Consider the following 18,762-nt stretch of genomic DNA (forward strand, 5'->3'; position numbering starts at 1 on the left):
TTGCAAAGTCTTTTTGCTGTGGTTTCACCAAAGCAGATTCTTCTCATATTTATTGGGTTTGGCACACAGCCTCAACATTTGCATTTTGCTTGTGTTCTTTTAGCTGGTGCAGCAGTAGAGCGAGCAAGATGTTCAACATTTCAAATAGCTGACAGTACATTCAATATGATTGTATTTAAGTGTTTGGCCTGACTGCTCTGTCTCTCTCCCCAGCCATGCTGAGCTCCCCCAATGCGGGCCTCCAGAACCCCATGTCATCAGTTGGTGTGGGCCAGCCCAGTGCAACCACCATCAATACCTCAACCCCCATAGACCCCAGCTCCATGCAGAGAGCCTACGAGGCACTTGGGCTGCCCTACAGCAGCCAGGCCACTGGGCTGGCCCGGGGGTCTCTGGGAGGCCCAGGACAGACGGCAGGCGCACAGGCCCAGCTTCCGCAGATAAGATCCATCAATGCACTTGGTAAAACCAAACATATATTTTTGTTATATAAAACCCTATATTTTCTATACGTACTTTTAGAAGCCTTACAATATTGGATCCTTTCAAAAAATATATACATGTATTGATCAACTTTAATGCTTAGTACTAGAGTTGCAAATATTCATTGATTAGTTAAGTGTTCAATTATTTGCAAATATTTTAAATCGATCGGGTTGAGTAATTTGTTTTTTTAAGAAAAAAAAGTCAAAGTTCTCTTACACAAGCTTCCTAAATGTATTTATTTTTTGCTCTCTCCTCTCAGTAGTGAAGGCAAACAGAATATCTTTGGTTGTCGACATTTTAAAGACCAAACAACCAATCGATAATTTAGGAAAATAATTGACAGATACATTGACAATGAATGAGTTGTTAGTTGCATCCTACACTGCATAGCCAACCTCAAGGGTAAAAAATGTGTCAAATGTATGTAAACTAATTTGACAATATCCAGATAAGATATTCTATGTATGTTTTTGTTGCCTAGTTACATAGTACACTTTAGTTGTAGAAATGGCGTATTATGCTGAGCTCGATTTAATTTATTTTTGTTCTGTATTACAGGTAACCAGATGGCTCTTGGAGGTGCGACACTGGCCGTGACCACTTCAGAACAGACGAACCTGCACACAGACTCCCTCCCCAACACACTCAACACTAAGTCAGTCCCAGCCAATAACTACATTGCATTTGGTGTTCCTAAAAGTTTTTTTTTAATTGCAAGAAACTTTAAGTAGCTCCGTTAAATGCACAGGTTCTGATGCAATTATGAGTGCAGTTGCCAGAAAAAAAATAATTTAAAATGCAGAAATATAAGCTGTAACTTCTATCATCCTGTTTGTCCTCCAGTCAGCTTCTGTCAGACGGGTCAGCTGTTGGCTCAATAGGCAACCTGCCCACTGCAGCACCCATCTCTGCCACAGGGACTAGGAAAACGTGGCATGAGCACGTCACTCAGGACCTGCGCAATCACCTCGTACACAAACTGTAAGTGCATAGCCCTGCTGGAGATTGTTTGTCACTGTCTCTGGACTGTTCTTTCTAACCCAGATGTTTAAGTACAGCAGTAGAAATGAGATATTCATCCTGTACTTCTGTGGCAGAGTACAAGCCATATTCCCAACCCCTGACCCGGCAGCTTTGAAGGACAGACGAATGGAGAACTTGGTGGCCTACGCCAGAAAAGTTGAGGGGGACATGTACGAGTCCGCTAACAGCCGGGTAGGTTTTCTGAAACTATGTCAACTCGGAAATAACTTGCTCACCTTATGTCCACAAAATCCACAGTGTTTGTTTTTGTCAACTTTATCAACTCCTTCCACTTTCTCCTTTTCTCCCCTCAGGATGAGTACTATCACTTCCTGGCTGAGAAAATCTATAAAATCCAAAAGGAACTGGAGGAGAAGAGGCGCTCAAGGCTACAGAAGCAAATCATCAACCAGGCACCTTTGACCACCCAGGGGACCCAGCAGCCCGGCCTTCCCCAGCCCAGTGCCTTTGGCCCAAGGCCACAGAGTGAGTACAGTGTTTACAAGAATTTAACTTAACTTTATTTTAAACTCAACACTTTTTTAGAAACCTTGGACAACCGTTTGTGTCCTTGATATCCCTGATATTTTACACAGTTTGTTTCCATTATTGACCAGCTGCAAAAGCTAGTCAAGTTGACATATTTCCCCGCTATGGTTGGGTCATTCTGATACAGATAACCTGAAGAGGTCTTGCTATAGTCTACCCGTTAAATGTCTGTGTTTATGCCACTGTGTGAAATGTTGCACATCATTGTGATACGGTTTCTTGATTTGTCAGATACTTTATTCACCGACGAAGGATTATTCCCATCTGGGTATTTTATCTTTCGATTATGCATAGGTTTTTCCAGACAATTTCTAGCCATTTATCATGTTTGATTTTTTTTCTTTTTTTATTGTAAACTGTTGAATATTGAACCCTTCTATGGGAAACCAGTGGAAATGTTGATGAGATTACTTTTTTCATTACAGCCGGTTATGCTGTTTCTCAAGCCGTTTTTTGTTTCAATGTTTTTCTTTTCTGTCTTTGTAGATGGACCTGTTCCTCTGCCCAACATGCCAAATCAGATCATTAATCGCATGCAGGTGTCACAAGGTATTTGCACATAGTATTTTTCAATTGAGATACAAAGAAAACAAAGATGTGGAAGATGAAGAGGAGCAGTAAAGATGATTATGATAAGGGGATAAACACTAGGCCACATTATCAGGGAGTCTAAATAAGGAAAAGGGAAGCAGAACACAATCACTGAAGATGCCATGAAAGGCAATCAAGACATATGTTTTTGTTGTGTTAAAAGATGCCATCTGTTGCACCTAGGTTGTGCATCATGCGTACTACATAACAAAAATAATTGAAATCTTATGCATGTTTTTATTTATTCATGTATAAACAGTCACCACTATCTTTGACTGTATTGTGCTTCTGCACTCCTTGTTGAGTTCTGTTTGTCCATTGCTTAACATTTTGGTCCCCTCTTCCGTACAGGAATTAACCAGTTCAACCACATGGCTCTTCCCAATGCCCAAATATCCCAGACAACGATGGGAGTCCGCGCTGCCTCACCCATGAACCACCCACAGCAAATGAACATGAGCTCCGTCCCAGCGGTAAAGAAGGCAGAGGGGCACGCTAATCACACACACACACACACACACACACACACACACTAAGTAACATGAGCTAACACACAGTTGCTGGGAAATCCACGCTCTGTCTGCACACGCTACCCCAGGCTGATTAAAAATGTAGTCGACTGGTCGGGAGATGTTGAATGTAAGATGGACAACACAAAGTGTGAACGTGTCTGAATACTTTCTGAAGCCACTGTGATGAGCTACATATTTCCTTAATCGTTCATCAATCATGTACTTATCATTAAAAGCAAATACTAATTACTAATGTAATATTTGAATCTATTAAATGTGTAAATATTTGGTATATGAAATAAAACGACATCAGTCTGGATTTTCTGGACAACCCTAAATTAGAAATAAAATAAGGCACAAGAAAGCACTAGCCTGTTTTTATATTAAAAACAAAATATAACTAAAACAATTACTCTCGGAATTGCTTCAGCACTATAGACATTTAGAAGACTTTTAAAGGGAGAGTCTAGTTACAAACACACACACAAACATTTATTGTAGATGGAAGAATGTCATTGTACGTTATAATTATGGGGCTGGAATGCCAGTAATGTGATAGATCTCTGTTGCATCTGGTTTGGTGCTTTCCTGTCGCTGTCCTCCTACTAACACCATCTTTTCCTGCCTTTTATAGATGGGCATGTCTCCCTCCAGGATGCCCCAGGCCCAGGGCCTGATAGCCGGACATGTTGGTGCTAACATGGTAGGACAGACGGCCAGCCAGGGACAGTTTCTGGCTCAGACCCAGTTCCCTCCAGGATCAACTACAGTCGCTGCAACGGGGGCCATGAATGTCACCGTGGGGCCTGGCATAGGCCAGCCACCTGCACAAGCTGCCGTCACCCAGGTGAGACCATGGCAAGGGGTGTGGAGCTGTAGTGAACAAAGTCAGATAACGGATTGGTTTGGCTGTTTTCAGTAATGCTATCCTTTTTAGTGTTGCTAATTCCAGTGGACTGAAACTCAAACTATCATCGCCAATCATACTACGCACTAATTGCTCTTAAATTGTCCTCATGCCAATCACAAGGTGCTCACTAAACCTCAAACTGTCGGTGGTGTTGTGTCTGTCGGGTTGACCTTATGACTGTTTGTTTGTCTGCTAATCTTGTGTGTGTGCGTATGTCCGCCTGCCACTTTTCTGTGTCCTTCTCTCCAGCAGCAACAACAACAACAACAACAGAGCGCTAACCTCCCCATGAATGCACTTGCCCCCTTGCTGGGCCCTCAGCTAGTCTCCTCCCAAACCCCCTTGCACACCACGCCTCCTCCTGCTGCCTCCTCCGCCTCCACGGCTGGGGGGGTCACTAACCTGCCACACCCCCAGCCCTCTAGCCGCAGCTCCACCCCCACCCCCATGCCCACCCTCCCTGGCCCTGCCCACGTTGCCACCCCACCCCGTCCCACCCAGCCCCAACCCCAGGTGGAACTCCCTGCAGCAGCACAGACGCAGCCCCCACCTCAGCCCCCTACCACGCCGGTGAGACAGACCCTCAGCATGCCCTCCCCTGCAAACTCCCATCCTTCTGACTGTCATGCACCAACCCGTCCCATCCACCTTTCTGTCTGATAACTGCATCTTCATCACTGCTTGTAGCATCCATCACAATGGGAATGTTAACATCTTTCAACAAGGGAGCAATGAAACCAATATGGAGGTGCTCATCTGTGTTGTGGTTTCAGCCCTGCATGCAAAAAAAGCAACTGCGCTGTTGCCAATACCTCATATGGCTCTTCTCGATCTCAATCTCTATCCCTCCCTCCCGTTTTAGCTGTCTCAACCAGGGGCCAGTCTGGAAAACCGGGTGCCCACGCCGGCCTCAGCTGCCGGTGCCGACCTGCACTCACAGCATGTCAAAGCAGAGCTGCCTGTCCAGGAGGTCAAAACAGATGCACACCATGACAAACAAGAGTTTAAGACCGCTGGCGGCAAAACTGAGCCCAAGATGGAGGTGGGTTGAATCGTGTTTAAATAACATCATCAACTTATTCATCTATCCATTCGTTGATTTATACTGCTGTAAACTCATTTGTGCACTCTGTCCAACGATTCATCCTTCCCTCTTAAAATACCGTTTAAATATAGCTTTACGTAGCCGGCATAGATTTGCATGATCCATCTATACATTTGTTCATCCATTAACCAGTTTTTGTTCTGGTGAGAAAAAGAAAGATCAGATCGGTATCGTCCCCGATAGATACAGACCTATCACGCATGGCGTGATCGATCCACGTTAAATAATGTCTTTGTCAATGTCTTTCTAAAGTTCTATATTTATCAGTTGCATTCAGTCACAGTGGGCCCGTGACTCGTGTGCCAGTTGTAGTTGGCATGCTGCTGGCCTCAGTTTACTTGGCATAAATTATTTTGCCACGAGGCCCACCCAGTGAGTTATTAAAATGTTATACTTGGGAAAAGGAGAACACAGTTATTGGATCGTACGTAACGGCAGATGCCCTGAGTTCAGGTACTGAAATCTGTATCGAGAGAAAATAAAGTTGCATCGGTGCATGCTTAATTTCAAGAAAAGTTTAAAACCGGCACACTGATTTCAAGCCACAAAATGTATTCAAATAGTCAAATGTTCGCCTTGTTCAAAAGTTGAAGATTCAACTTTGTTCAAAATGTTGCCTAATTGAAAGCATTTTGTGGCATTGACGCCGCTTTCAAAATAGACTTACACCTCCGTGATATGTGTATCATTTCACTCCTTTAGCGTTAGTATTTAGATTATCAAGATGGACAATTTCATGGGATGATCATGAAAGTTTTGAATATGAGCGACGAATGCAGTCATCAGGCATTTTGTTGTGTTTAGTTTTAAAACATGACTCTGATTCAATGCGTCATTTTCCTTTTTGTCTATAGACTGAGGAAGACTCTGCTTCAACGATGGTCAAGAAGGAGGAGCCAGAGGAAAAACCGGAGCCAATGGAGGTGGAGGAGAAAAAAACAGAAATGAAGACAGAACCCAAAGAAGAGGAAGAGGGTGGAGCCAACGGCACAGCCTCTTCATCCCCCTCTCAGTCACGAAGGAAAAGTGAGTCTGATGCCAACAAATAAATAAAATCAGCCACTCAGTAAGCGGAGAGGGTTTCCGTCATTGCCAGTAATGTTAATACATCCCCTCTGTGCCAACTGGGAGACGGTCATGACTTATTATGAGTTTGGCACTGACTCTGAACAATGTCCAGACTCTTGTAAGTCTTCTTTGAGCCTGGCTTCATTTTACACAAATAACAAACAGGCTGTGCACCTGCTGGTAGAATAAACCCAACAAATTATAATGTTATTGATGTGTCTGTTTGTTCCCGTTGTTGGAGTGTTTGATAATTAGAAATAGGTGATGTAATACAGATGACAAAATACAGCTAGGCCTAATGCTGCTGTTGTTTGCTAATGGGTAATAGTTGTACTCGGTAGAGTTCAGAGTGTCCGTTGTCTTTGTGAAGTTCCAGCATAGAAAAGAAATTTAGCAGTACCCTCTGTGTTTTTGATTGTGTGTGTGTGTGTGTGCCCCCCACAGTTTTCCTGCCCACTATACTCTGCTTTCCCCCTAACGTTTTGGGATTACTAACACGTTCCGTGTTCATTTTTCAGTCTTTAAGCCCGAGGAGTTGCGCCAGGCTCTGATGCCGACTCTGGAGTCTCTCTACAGGCAGGACCCCGAGTCGCTGCCCTTCAGACAGCCAGTAGACCCCATGCTTCTGGGTATCCCTGTACGTACACACATGCACTTGCCACCTAATGTTGTTACTTCAAACAAAACCTTTGACATGATGAAGGTGTTGCCCATGGGAGGTTGTTAAATGTTGTACAGTTTTGATGGATGCCCGTAATTCAGCTGCACTATTTTTGTTCTATTGATCCCAACCGGAACGTTTAATTTGTTCTTCTCACTGCAGGACTACTTTGACATTGTTAAGAACCCAATAGACCTGTCCACAATAAAGCGTAAGCTTGACACAGGCCAATACCAAGAGCCCTGGCAATACGTTGAGGATGTCTGGGTGATGTTCAACAACGCCTGGCTCTACAACCGCAAGACATCCCGTGTCTACAAGTTCTGCTCCAAGCTGGCCGAGGTGTTTGAGTCAGAGATCGACCCTGTCATGCAGGGCCTGGGATACTGCTGTGGGAGGAAGGTGAGATGAATGGGGCTGTTAAAGATGCAATAAAGGAAGTAGGGATATGTTTTTGTCTGTTGGCCATAAATGGCTGTGTAAAAAAAAAAAAAAAAGGGATTTTTGTTCCATTGCTGCCTAATTACTAAAATTCCAATGTTTACTACTTCTCTTTTTGTTTGGTGAAACGTCTTGACTCAGAAGGATGAGTCAGAGTTTTACTTTTCACCGTGCCATTGTGAATATCTTTGTGCTTTGTCCACATTGCCCAGCACTAAAGATGAGGCAAATTTAGAAGCTAAACAAAATATTAAACTTTATTTTCTAATCTTAATGAAAACGATTTATGGAATGAATAAAGCTTGTTTGTTTTTTCACCACCTTTTTCATCTTGTTTGTTACTTGCAGTACGAGTTCTCCCCTCAAACCCTCTGTTGCTATGGCAAGCAGCTCTGCACCATACCTACTGGAGGCACATACTACAGCTACCAGAACAGGTACATGTGTCTGTGTATGCATACATGTGTTTCTCTGCTGTTAAACCTAAATATGCATTGGTTATAAAATAAAATCTGTTGGAATTGTAATCTCACTGGGTCATTTTTATATGCATATACAGTTGTTCATTAAGTGTTTTCATGGGCAATAAGTGCAGCAATTTTAACCGTATTAGCCACTGCCTGCAGCCTGGGATCTGTTCCTCTGTAGTGACAGCTTCGGCTTTAATGGCTCTGCCTCCAGGTCCTGGCACGGCATGGGACCACAAAATGTTTTTCCTCACAGCAACATTTATTAACTGCCAGGTGCCAGTGTTGCACATACAGGGAAACGCACTGCAGACTTTAAACCCCAAAGAGTGTCAGGCACAGAGCAAAAAAGCAGTGCGTTGATTGCTCAGCGTCTATGGTGGGACTGACTGAAGAAAATATAACTTGCCCATCAGTGCCTTTTCCTCTTAGTTGATATCCAGCAGATGACTGCTTGCACCACAATACCTTGCACCCCCTGCTGCATAAACAGAGTTACTGCAGCCCGTTTTTCACACGTAAACTGGCCACTTTAATGCAGAGCAGTCGTGATACAGCAAAGCCTGGCAGACAACATGGGGCTCCTGCAGCACAATCCATTTACACTCTCAATGGGAGCTTAGGGGTTTCCCGCTCTCTGCTATAAAACATAAAAGACGAGCGTTATTTTTTGCAGAATTGTATTGAACACACAAGTAGCCGAATACTAAGTGAGTGTGGAATGTGCTGAATTTTAAATGTGTAATTTTGCAGGTATCATTTCTGTGAAAAGTGCTTCAATGAGATCCAGGGGGAGAGTGTGACTTTGGGAGATGATCCTGCACAGCCACAGACGTGAGTAAACTGGCTAGTGATAGCCCCCTACTATAAAAAGAAAAGTTGCAGTTGTGTCGGTTTAGAAACATATTTTGAGGGGAGACTTCCCCTCGTCAAGTTATTTTTGAATAGCAAAAAGAAACGTCCCTCTCACTCAACCCGTTCAGGTCTGACTTAACAGCTCGGCTTCAAACCGGCAACTATGCCGCTCGTACTCAAGTCTTGCCTTTTTTATTATTATGTTTATTATTATTATAGAAAACTATAGTTTCGATTAAAACTGTCTCCAGCTGTGAGAAGCATCTCCCTGTTTATTTTTTAACATGTTGCTTACATGGTATTCATGGGAGTCTTATTGAAGTGTTGCCCCCACACAGACTCTGCCAGCAATGAGAAACGTGAAGAGCATAGGACTGAAGATAGAAATAGTTTTTCTATGCATCTTGTTATTCTCACTCCCTCTCCTCTGACTTTTTCCCTTCTTGTCTCTGACACTCCAGGATGATATCAAAAGACCAGTTTGAACGGAAGAAGAACGATGTGCTCGACTCTGAACCGTAAGTAAACGCAAACCCTCAGTGAGAAGGAGCTCATGTCATGTTCTTTCTGTTCTTTTTATTTAGAAGTTAGTTTTTCCCACTTGCATGTTCCTGATCACATCCTACATCTTTCACATCTGGCTTTGTGTTTGTGCTCTTGGTGAACAATCTGCACATTTTATCTCTGGAGCCCTCAGATCAGTCACTTAGATTTCAGTGAGGCCTCGGGGCGACTTGGCAGCGACAGCTGCTTCGTGTCAAAACTCTGTCTGACCAATGAGTTTTTCCCATCAGAAGAACGCAGGCTGTTCTCATTGTTCACACTGTCATTGTGACTTTATGTTGAATAAGATGTCCTCTCACTAAGGCACACTGGCATTGGTTGCTTGCTGTGTCAGCAGTTAAGATATCATCAGTGATATAAATGATGGCCCTCACGGTCATGATTCGGACAGTTTTGAGAATTGAAATATGCATTAAATAACAAGACAAACAAAAAGAAACCGTGCATCCGTCGTCTTTGTCAGTGCACATGTAGAAGTAACGGGGGATTCAGGTAGTGTGGAATGTTGTATTCACCTTGGAAGGAGATCTGTGAACTTTTTATTAGATTTTTTTAGTTTTATCTGAATGTATGCTTGCTTTTCTTTAGGTTTGTTGAATGTAAAGATTGTGGACGGAAGATGCACCAGATATGCGTCTTACACTACGAGGTCATTTGGCCATCTGGGTGAGACGTCAACTCTAACTTTTAGTAGATTTGCCTAATATGTTTGCACATTTTATTAATGTTAATTGTAACAAATCTACTCTCTCTTTCCAGATTCATCTGTGAGAATTGTTTAAAGAAGAGTGCAAAAACGCGAAAGGAAAACAAGTTCTCTGCAAAAAGTTAGTTCAAATCTCTCCATATGTGTTTGAAATGTCAACAGATCATTGCAGTTTTGTCTTACAAGCACTGAAGACACAAGACAATATAAACCACCTGCACATGGGCTGCATATGTGTCTCTGGCTTTTCTGCAGTTGCAGCCTTTTTATTTTTTTTAATCTTAGCCTTGTGGTCTCTCTGGTATTTTTCTTTGGTGTTTGTAGCCCTGAAGAACAATACTGACCTTTATGGCATATGGTGCTAAGCAATTTGAGTTCTCGTAGTCTCGCATAAATCTGTTCTTGTGTTTTATTAAAATGAAGGCTACTGCAGTCGTTGTTTAGGTATCCAATGTGTATCTTCTGCTTTTTCTTCTATCCTGGTTAAAAGTGTTGCCGTTTTTCATAGATTGATCCTGTATGTTTGTACACTGTAGGGCTGCAGTCGACACGGTTGGGAATGTACATAGAGGACCGTGTGAATAAATACTTGAAGAGACAGAACCACCCAGAGGCCGGAGAGGTGTTTGTGCGAGTGGTGGCGAGCTCTGAGAAAATGGTGGAAGTGAAACCAGGCATGAAAGCCAGGTGAGAGCATCACTAACAGGAAGACAGGATAACTGGGTGTATGTAATGTATGCTTTGGTGTGTTTAAGCATTTTAATAAATGAATAAATAAATAAATAAATCTTTATACTTTTATGACTAGATCAATGTTTTGCAACTAAACGTGCCTTTGTCAAATATATAAACAACTGAGGAGTCAAGAGGGATGCCAAAAGACCTGTCTCGCCCTCTGATTTGTTGATCCACTGTTACAGTATTTGTCCGGAGCGTATTTTTATTTTCTCTGCTATGCAAAGCTGAATGCCCTCTGTAAAGCGGTTGTACTGATTGTGGAACCTGATTGTTTGACAAGACGGCATGCACACCCTTTCTGAGTACTTCAGAGGGTTGTTCACCGTTTGATCCTCACACACGATCAAAGTCTGCTCGTACCATCCTCGCAGGGAGGAGGCCCTCGTCCGAGAACCTGTTATCTTCAGGTTGACTGATTCAAGGCTGCTTTCTTTTTTATTGACTCGAGGTCATTTCACTTTAATTGTGCCATTATGCTCTTGTGTGTCGCTCAAAGCAGCGACACAGAAGGTAACTGCTCGGGCGGCCTTCTAGGAGGCTTTATAGTCAAAATAAAACAATGCCTGAAACTGTATAACGTTTATGTAGTGTATTATACAGATTTTAAGATGTTTTTGTGGCAACGTACCTTTACAACAGAAACATCATATATCTACAGCTTTACACAGTCGGCACCTTTGTATCGATTGTGTTGCGTTCAGGAGTACACATCATGATGTTTTAGCTGGCGATAACCCAAGACAGAATATTACAAAATGCTCTAGTTTCACCATCTAACTAGAGATGACATTTTGTTGTTCACATATTGTAATACTTGATTTGTCTTCATTACCACAGGTTTGTGGACACGGGTGAAATGCCCGAGACCTTTCCCTACAGAACCAAAGCACTTTTCGCCTTTGAGGAGATTGACGGCGTGGATGTGTGCTTCTTTGGCATGCACGTGCAGGAGTATGGCTCGGAGTGCTCCTTCCCCAACACTAGGTCTGTATAGCCAAATATTGTGTGTAGCACATGGCAATAAAGGACGGGCCCTTTTTTATGAGTGAAATGTCCCATGTTCCCTCTCTCTACTTCTGCAGACGGGTCTACATATCATACCTTGACAGTATTCACTTCTTCAGACCTCGGAATCTACGAACAGCTGTGTACCACGAGATCCTCATCGGCTATCTAGAATATGTCAAGAAACTCGGGTAAGCCTTGCTGAAATGCTTCCTTTCCGCCTAACCAGTTAAAAGAAAAACATCATGAGGAAGAGTCTCTGGAGTGAACTTTATGCCGTGATTTAATTTGAAGGAATGCGTATTATTTTATGGAAGGCTTATTATTGGTCTGTGTATGCCCGCAGGTATACCCAGGGTCACATCTGGGCGTGTCCACCCAGTGAAGGAGACGACTACATTTTCCACTGTCATCCTTCTGACCAGAAGATCCCCAAGCCTAAGAGGCTGCAAGAGTGGTACAGGAAGATGCTGGACAAGGCCTATGCAGAGAGGATTCTGCATGACTTCAAGGTACGGAGGAAAAACGTAGTTTGAAATACTTGAGCAAGCTGACGTCTGAATGGGCTTGTAATATTTAGAACAAAGGACACATTTACGTGTGCATGCAAACCTTGGATTTATTTGTGAAGGGAGACATGTGTTATCCGTTACTTTATTTACTTGCGTTCCTGATCACATTTACTGGGAGCTTTCTGTGTGAACAGTTAAACACATTTGCTATTTTGGCAAACAAAATATGTATGTAAATGCTCAGCCTATTGGATTACTGAAGACAAATAAAATAAATCTTGAATTACTTGAATTGTCAATGTTCTTTTAATCTTCCTCTCAGGACATCTGCAAACAGGCGACAGAGGACCGTCTGACCAGCGCTAATGAGCTGCCGTACTTTGAAGGCGACTTCTGGCCCAACGTGCTGGAGGAGAGCATCAAGGAGCTGGAGCAGGAGGAGGAGGAGAGGAAGAAGGAGGAGGAGAACAACACAGCTGCTTCGGAAACCCCTGAGGTGCGAACATTGTCATAGTTTGATCCGGTTCTATCAAAGCCCGAATTTACAACTCAACTGGTTTTCATAAACAACTCCTTCTTAAACCTTGGAATATTGTTTTCAGCAAATCTGATAATGAGAAGTTGATTTAAGGAAACCACACAATGTAACACTTGTTATGATGAAGATAAATAAAATCATACCGTAATGAGTCCTATCTTGGAGCAGCTGGAGAAATTATGTCAATGTAGATAAAATGTGTGAACATGTAATAAGCTGTTTTCTTTAATATTCATGATTGTATATTTCCTGCAGGGTACGCCAAGCGACAGCAAAAACGCAAAAAAAAAGAACAACAAGAAGACCAGTAAAAATAAGAGCAGCGTCAGCCGAGCCAATAAGAAGAAACCTGGGATGCCGAATGTAGCCAATGATCTGTCCCAGAAGCTTTACAGCTCCTTGGAGAAACACAAAGAGGTTTTTATGTTTTTTTTATTTATTTTTTAATTAAGCTGTTTTGATGATAAACAGGCATTTTCTAAACATTAGACAATGAATAATTGGCAATAGTTTATGTCCTTACTGTTTAACTTAACAATACTTCCAGTCTAGACGTAGTGATTTAAAGCGTAAATCTTTTAATAGCATTTCAGTTTTGCTTGTGCTTCTCTAACTCAGATTTCTGTGTGTCTTTCTCTGTTTGATGAAGGTGTTCTTTGTGATCCACCTCCACTCTGCTCCCATGGCTAACACCCTGCCGCCCATCACTGACCCTGACCCCATGCTCTCTTGTGACCTGATGGATGGCCGTGATGCCTTCCTGACTCTTGCCAGGGACAAACACTGGGAGTTCAGCTCCCTCAGGAGGTGCAAGTGGAGCACCATGTGCATGCTAGTTGAGTTGCACAACCAGGGACAGGACCGCTTTGTCTACACTTGCAACGAGTGCAAGCACCATGTAGAGACACGCTGGCACTGCACTGTGTGCGAGGTGAGTTCCTACTACGACTGTTGGTATGCTCTGATGTTTTTTTTTTACTCAGGAATTACTTCCGTGTCCTGTGCATGAAACTGTATACACAATATACAAATAATAATCTGAAATCTGACGGTGTTGACAGACTAGACAAACGAGGGTAAATCCGGAATGATATTTATATACTACTTAAAATACGGATATTCTTAAACGCATGAGTACATTTGTGAAACTCTTGACAAAACTGTTTGAGACTTAGTTAAGCTTGTGTTAATTACTGTGTTCCCGTCTGCCCTTTTCTGCAGGACTTTGATCTGTGCATTAATTGTTACAACGTGAGGGGTCACGAACACCAGATGGTGAAATGGGGCCTTGGCCTGGACGACGACAGCAACGGCCAGAGTGGAGAGGCCTCCAAGAGCCCACAGGAGAGCCGGCGCTTAAGTATCCAACGCTGCATCCAGTCCCTGGTCCACGCTTGTCAGTGTCGCAACGCCAACTGCTCTCTGCCGTCCTGCCAGAAGATGAAGCGAGTGGTGCAGCACACGAAGGGCTGCAAGCGCAAAACCAACGGTGGCTGCCCTGTATGCAAGCAACTTATCGCTTTATGCTGTTACCACGCAAAGCACTGTCAGGAGAACAAGTGTCCTGTCCCGTTCTGCCTGAACATCAAGCACAAGCTACGCCAGCAACAGCTGCAGCACAGGCTCCAGCAGGCCCAGCTGATGAGGAGAAGAATGGCTACCATGCAAGGCAGAACCATGCCACTACCGTCCCCACCGGCCACAGCTGCTCCCAGCACTCCCACGTCCCATGCCCAGCCAAACACTCCTCAGCCACCCCAACAGCCACTCTGCAACCAGCCGCAGACCCCCAACGCAGTAGGCGTCATGTCCCCTTCTTTTCCCAACAATGGCCAGCCTCAAACACCAGTGTCCCAGGGCAAACATGGCCCCCAGGCTTCCCCTCTACACCAACAGCAGTCCCCGCTCCCGCAGCCGCCCCAGCCACCTCAGCAGCTACAGCAGCAGCCTCCCCTTGCTGCAGTCAAGATGGCACGGCACATCGAGATGATGGCACAGGCCCAGCAGAACCAGCAGAACTACCGGGTCAACATGAACGGCTTACCCATGAGCCCCCAGCAACCACAGCAACGTATGACCGGACCAATGCAGTCACCCATGCAGATGGTGCCAGGGCCAAGGGGGCCACAGGTCATGCAACCGGGCCTGCCTCCAGGTCAGTGGCCCGGAGCTGCAAGGCCATTGCAGGCTCAGACTCAACAACCAGGCCTTGTCCCGGGCCAGACTCCACAGCAGGCTTTGACAATGCAGCGAGCCTTGATGGTCCCAGGGCAGCAAGCTCAGCAAGTCCAGAGGATGCTGATTCCACAGCAGCCTGGTGTCCGGCCACAAACACCCCAGAGAACCGGTGCTATTGCACCCAACGCCTTGCAGGACCTTCTTCGCACACTCAAGTCTCCCAGCTCGCCCCAGCAGCAACAACAAGTCCTAAACATCCTCAAATCAAACCCTCAGCTAATGGCTGCTTTCATCAAACAGCGAACAGCCAAGTACCATGCCAACCAGCCGCAGCAAGCAGGTCAGCAACAGCAACCAGGCATGCCAACAATGCAGGCCATGGCCATGCCAGGAGGGGCGGTGCAGAGGCCGGTGATGCCCCCACAGCAGCCTCAGCAGCCTCCTGCACAGGGCATGGCTGCATTAGGGCCTCAAGGGCAGCTAATAAACGCAGCACACAACACCAACCCCCAGATCCAGGAGCTGTACCGCCGGCAGCTCTTAAGGCAGCAGCAACAACAACAACAGCAGCAGCAGCAGCAGCAGCAACAACAACAACAACAACAACAACAACAGGGAGTGGTGCCTCAGGGCCATCCAGGCCAGTTCCCTGCTCAGGCGCAGGGTACAGCAGCTACATACTCCCAGCTTCGTATGCAGCAGCAGCAGCAGCAGCTAGCCATGCAGGCAGGTACAGGAGCAGCTGGGGTACCTATGGGCCAGCTCCCACCCATGGCTCAGATGGCCCAGACCGGCATGGGTATGGACTCCACCAAGACCTTAATACATCAACGGATACTCCAGCAGCAGCAGCAGCAGCAGCAGGCCCTCCTCAAGCAGCAGATGGGCTCCCCGGCCCAGCCCAGCCCCATGAGCCCCCAGACCCACCTGCTGGCTGGCCAGCCCCAGGGTGGAGCCCACCTACCCGGCCAGCCCACACTAGCCAATGCCCTCAACAACCAGGTCCGCTCCCCCGCACCAGTCCAGTCCCCCTGTCCGCCCTCGCAACAGCAGCCCCAGCAGCAGCGTCCACATTCCAGTCCCTCACCGCAGGTCCAGAACCAGCCCTCGCCGCAGCATTCACACCCACCACACCCGGGTTCCCCCCACCCGGTACTCGGGGGCCCACTGTCAGGGTCCATGGAGCAGGGACACTTGGGGACACCAGAACAAAGCGCCATGCTACCGCAGCTTAACACGCCCAACAGAGTGGGACTGAACAGTGACTTGGGGATGGCGGGAGATGCTACAGGGGACACTCTGGAGAAGTTTGTGGAGGGGTTGTAGCATTTCTGCTTCGAACTAAAGAATCTCTCTCTCTCCCAGGGACCCATCCTCCCTCCCCTCTTCCTCCTAGTTTCCCCTCAGACTCTTTATCCCGTTAGAGGGCTTTGTTTGTTCTAAGATTGAGAACGTTTTTTTTTTTTGTACTGACATGTAAAAAGTTTCAACTGTTGTAAAAAAGAAAAAAGAATTTGGTCAAGGGAGGGGATAAACTAAAAAAAGAAGAAAAAAAGTCAACACTTTGAGGGAATTTAATTGTTTCCTAAGGGTTGGTTGTTAAATGAAATTTAAACCACAAAGAATATATTTTTTGGTTGACACCAAATGTGTTCAATACTCAATTTATTTTTGGTTTGTTTTTGGTATGGTTACATGCCTTTCTTGTTTATTTTTCTTTTTTTAAAGAAAATGTACAATTGCATTATATTATTCATATCTTTTTATTTTGTACCTTTGGAAAAGAAACTTAAAGCATTGTGTTGAAACTGTAAAAAAAAAAAAAAAAAAAAACTTTTTCTGGGAATTGGTCCAGGTTTTTGTTCTATTCTCAAGCTGTCATTCCTGGCAATTGTAATCTAGTGTTGTACCATTACTCCAAGACGTTCAGGGACCGCTCCCCTCCTCTTTGTGTGTATGAAGAGCACTCGGTTGTATTGAAATAGGAAATGGACTGTGGCAGTTGTTTATACACGGGCATGTGTACAGGCGCACACGATGACAATGACACAAACACTCAGTCACTAAAATAACTACAGCGCCGACTGGTTTCACAAACAGACGACAAGAAGTGCAACCCACATCTCAGTGACCTGGAATTTGGAAAATCTGTCTTGGACATTGTTGCTTTGACATTAAACAGATGTTGTCATACTTTTTGTCATACAAATATTGTAAAGTGTAAAGAGTGTGAGAAAGAGACCAGCCTCCTAAGCTGAGGTGGGATGATCCCCGGATGTTTGTCGGCCACATCTCTGACGCTTCATCCTCTAAATTCTTTCTATGGATGAAGGGCCTATTTGAGATTCACCCTGAGGAAAACTAAATGTTACCAACCCTCATTCCTCACAAAAACTTGACATCGGGGGATTTACTTTTTCTCCTCTTGTAAATCAAGTTATTAAGCAAAATACTATAAATATAAGGAAGAAAAATGAAAACACTGTATAAACCGGTTAAAAGACTCATTTCTTACTTCTATACCATATTGTTAAATAAACTCTGTGCAGCAGAAGAACTCCAGTACTCTGTTGTCTACGTAACGAGGCATCGCTCTTGTGTACTACTTTGTTCATTTGTTTCAGCTCAGTAGTGTTTGGTTTTCCAGTCGCCGTTATTGCCGGGTTTAAGAAATAGTGATGGTGGCCAGAAAACCTTTTTGCCCTAAAACAGCATTTTTTCCGAATGAAACTACTTATTTTGAGATTACTATACTACGTTTGAAGTGTTTCAACATTTTAGATTAAAGTGCATGATCACAGTTATAGGAGTTTTTAAGTTTAATGTCGGCGTGATGGCGCAGCTAGAGCTCACTTTTCAGATAAAGATTACGAAAGAATGATCAGGTGAAGGAGTATTACTACATGTAGAAAACCCAGTAAAGTTGGAACAAATCATTTCTGGTACCAATGGAAACACTGAAATTATAACTATGTTGAGCCTTTTGAATGAAATTGTATTTGAGGAGAAGGCATTCACTGATAATATGTCAAATTATAATTATTTAATCAATGCACGATTCAGTCCCAACCTCGAATTCAAGTCATCTGCTTTGCAAGGTTTTTTTTAAGTGGACCAGAAGCGCAAGAGCTTTCTATAAAAGTAGTTTTATTGATTTATTTGAATTAGTCTTGAGTAAATATATACGTATATAAGTGACAGGTGCTTGAAATCACAAACAAGTCACTCATAATTATGCTTAAATGTACATTTAGTTGTTTGGCTGGAGGTAAAGTGTCAAGATAACAAAAAACGGTGCTAAAGTCTAAAGGCGATTGTAAATGCTTCAAACGCTTCCGTAGGTCTATACCGATGCGTTGCAGTCGCGTGACGTAGAAGGCACGCATTCGTTCGTTCACCGTCACGTGACCAGAAGTTCAACATGAAGCGGTTGAGTATGAGCGCTTTTAAAATGTAAACAAACCCCACCGGCTCTATGTTTTGCTTGTTTTATCAGCAATATAATGGGTCTATAACGCATGCTTGTGTTTTAAAAGTAAGTCAGTCGCTTTTCTTCGCGGCAGACCGATGAATGAACAGCGATGAGGCTGGAAACTAAAGCCGAGGAGCGGATTCATCAAACCTGGGTGAGGAGAAACGTGCGGGCTCGAGCAGCGAGCTAACGACAGCTCTGCTTTGTCAACTGTCCCAAATATAACTGTCTGGATGTGCTCTTGCCTTGAATGAGTCCACCGCTGTTTCCTTGTGCGGTAAACGAGCAGCCATGGTTACTTAATGTTAATGACATGAGCAGATTTAAGACGCTACTGTCAAAAGGGACCCGTGTCGGTCAGGGAGCACAACTTTGTCCACC

At 44.3% G+C, this 18,762-nt stretch overlaps 1 protein-coding gene across 1 annotated transcript in view; it reads left to right on the plus strand.

The window, feature by feature from the left end:
• Positions 1-17,495, plus strand: part of crebbpa (CREB binding lysine acetyltransferase a) — a gene marked incomplete at its 5' end in the record, with an annotated part of 45,229 nt that extends 27,734 nt beyond the window's left edge. The window contains 26 exons of the mRNA XM_079219096.1: positions 214-462; positions 1,045-1,141; positions 1,330-1,467; positions 1,584-1,701; positions 1,824-1,995; positions 2,545-2,607; positions 3,001-3,122; positions 3,796-4,008; positions 4,321-4,641; positions 4,934-5,113; positions 6,031-6,202; positions 6,763-6,881; positions 7,068-7,307; positions 7,695-7,783; positions 8,567-8,647; positions 9,130-9,186; positions 9,821-9,898; positions 9,992-10,059; positions 10,475-10,625; positions 11,514-11,660; positions 11,759-11,872; positions 12,028-12,193; positions 12,516-12,689; positions 12,987-13,148; positions 13,381-13,662; positions 13,953-17,495. Coding sequence (XP_079075222.1) covers positions 214-462; positions 1,045-1,141; positions 1,330-1,467; positions 1,584-1,701; positions 1,824-1,995; positions 2,545-2,607; positions 3,001-3,122; positions 3,796-4,008; positions 4,321-4,641; positions 4,934-5,113; positions 6,031-6,202; positions 6,763-6,881; positions 7,068-7,307; positions 7,695-7,783; positions 8,567-8,647; positions 9,130-9,186; positions 9,821-9,898; positions 9,992-10,059; positions 10,475-10,625; positions 11,514-11,660; positions 11,759-11,872; positions 12,028-12,193; positions 12,516-12,689; positions 12,987-13,148; positions 13,381-13,662; positions 13,953-16,235 — 6,056 coding nt within the window. The 3' untranslated portion in view covers positions 16,236-17,495. The remainder of the gene's footprint in view (positions 1-213; positions 463-1,044; positions 1,142-1,329; positions 1,468-1,583; positions 1,702-1,823; positions 1,996-2,544; positions 2,608-3,000; positions 3,123-3,795; positions 4,009-4,320; positions 4,642-4,933; positions 5,114-6,030; positions 6,203-6,762; positions 6,882-7,067; positions 7,308-7,694; positions 7,784-8,566; positions 8,648-9,129; positions 9,187-9,820; positions 9,899-9,991; positions 10,060-10,474; positions 10,626-11,513; positions 11,661-11,758; positions 11,873-12,027; positions 12,194-12,515; positions 12,690-12,986; positions 13,149-13,380; positions 13,663-13,952) is intronic.
• Positions 17,496-18,762: the final 1,267 nt, after the last annotated feature.

Source organism: Taurulus bubalis (assembly GCF_910589615.1).
Source record: "Taurulus bubalis genome assembly, chromosome: 6".
In the NCBI taxonomy this organism is placed as follows: Eukaryota; Metazoa; Chordata; class Actinopteri; order Perciformes; family Cottidae; genus Taurulus; species Taurulus bubalis.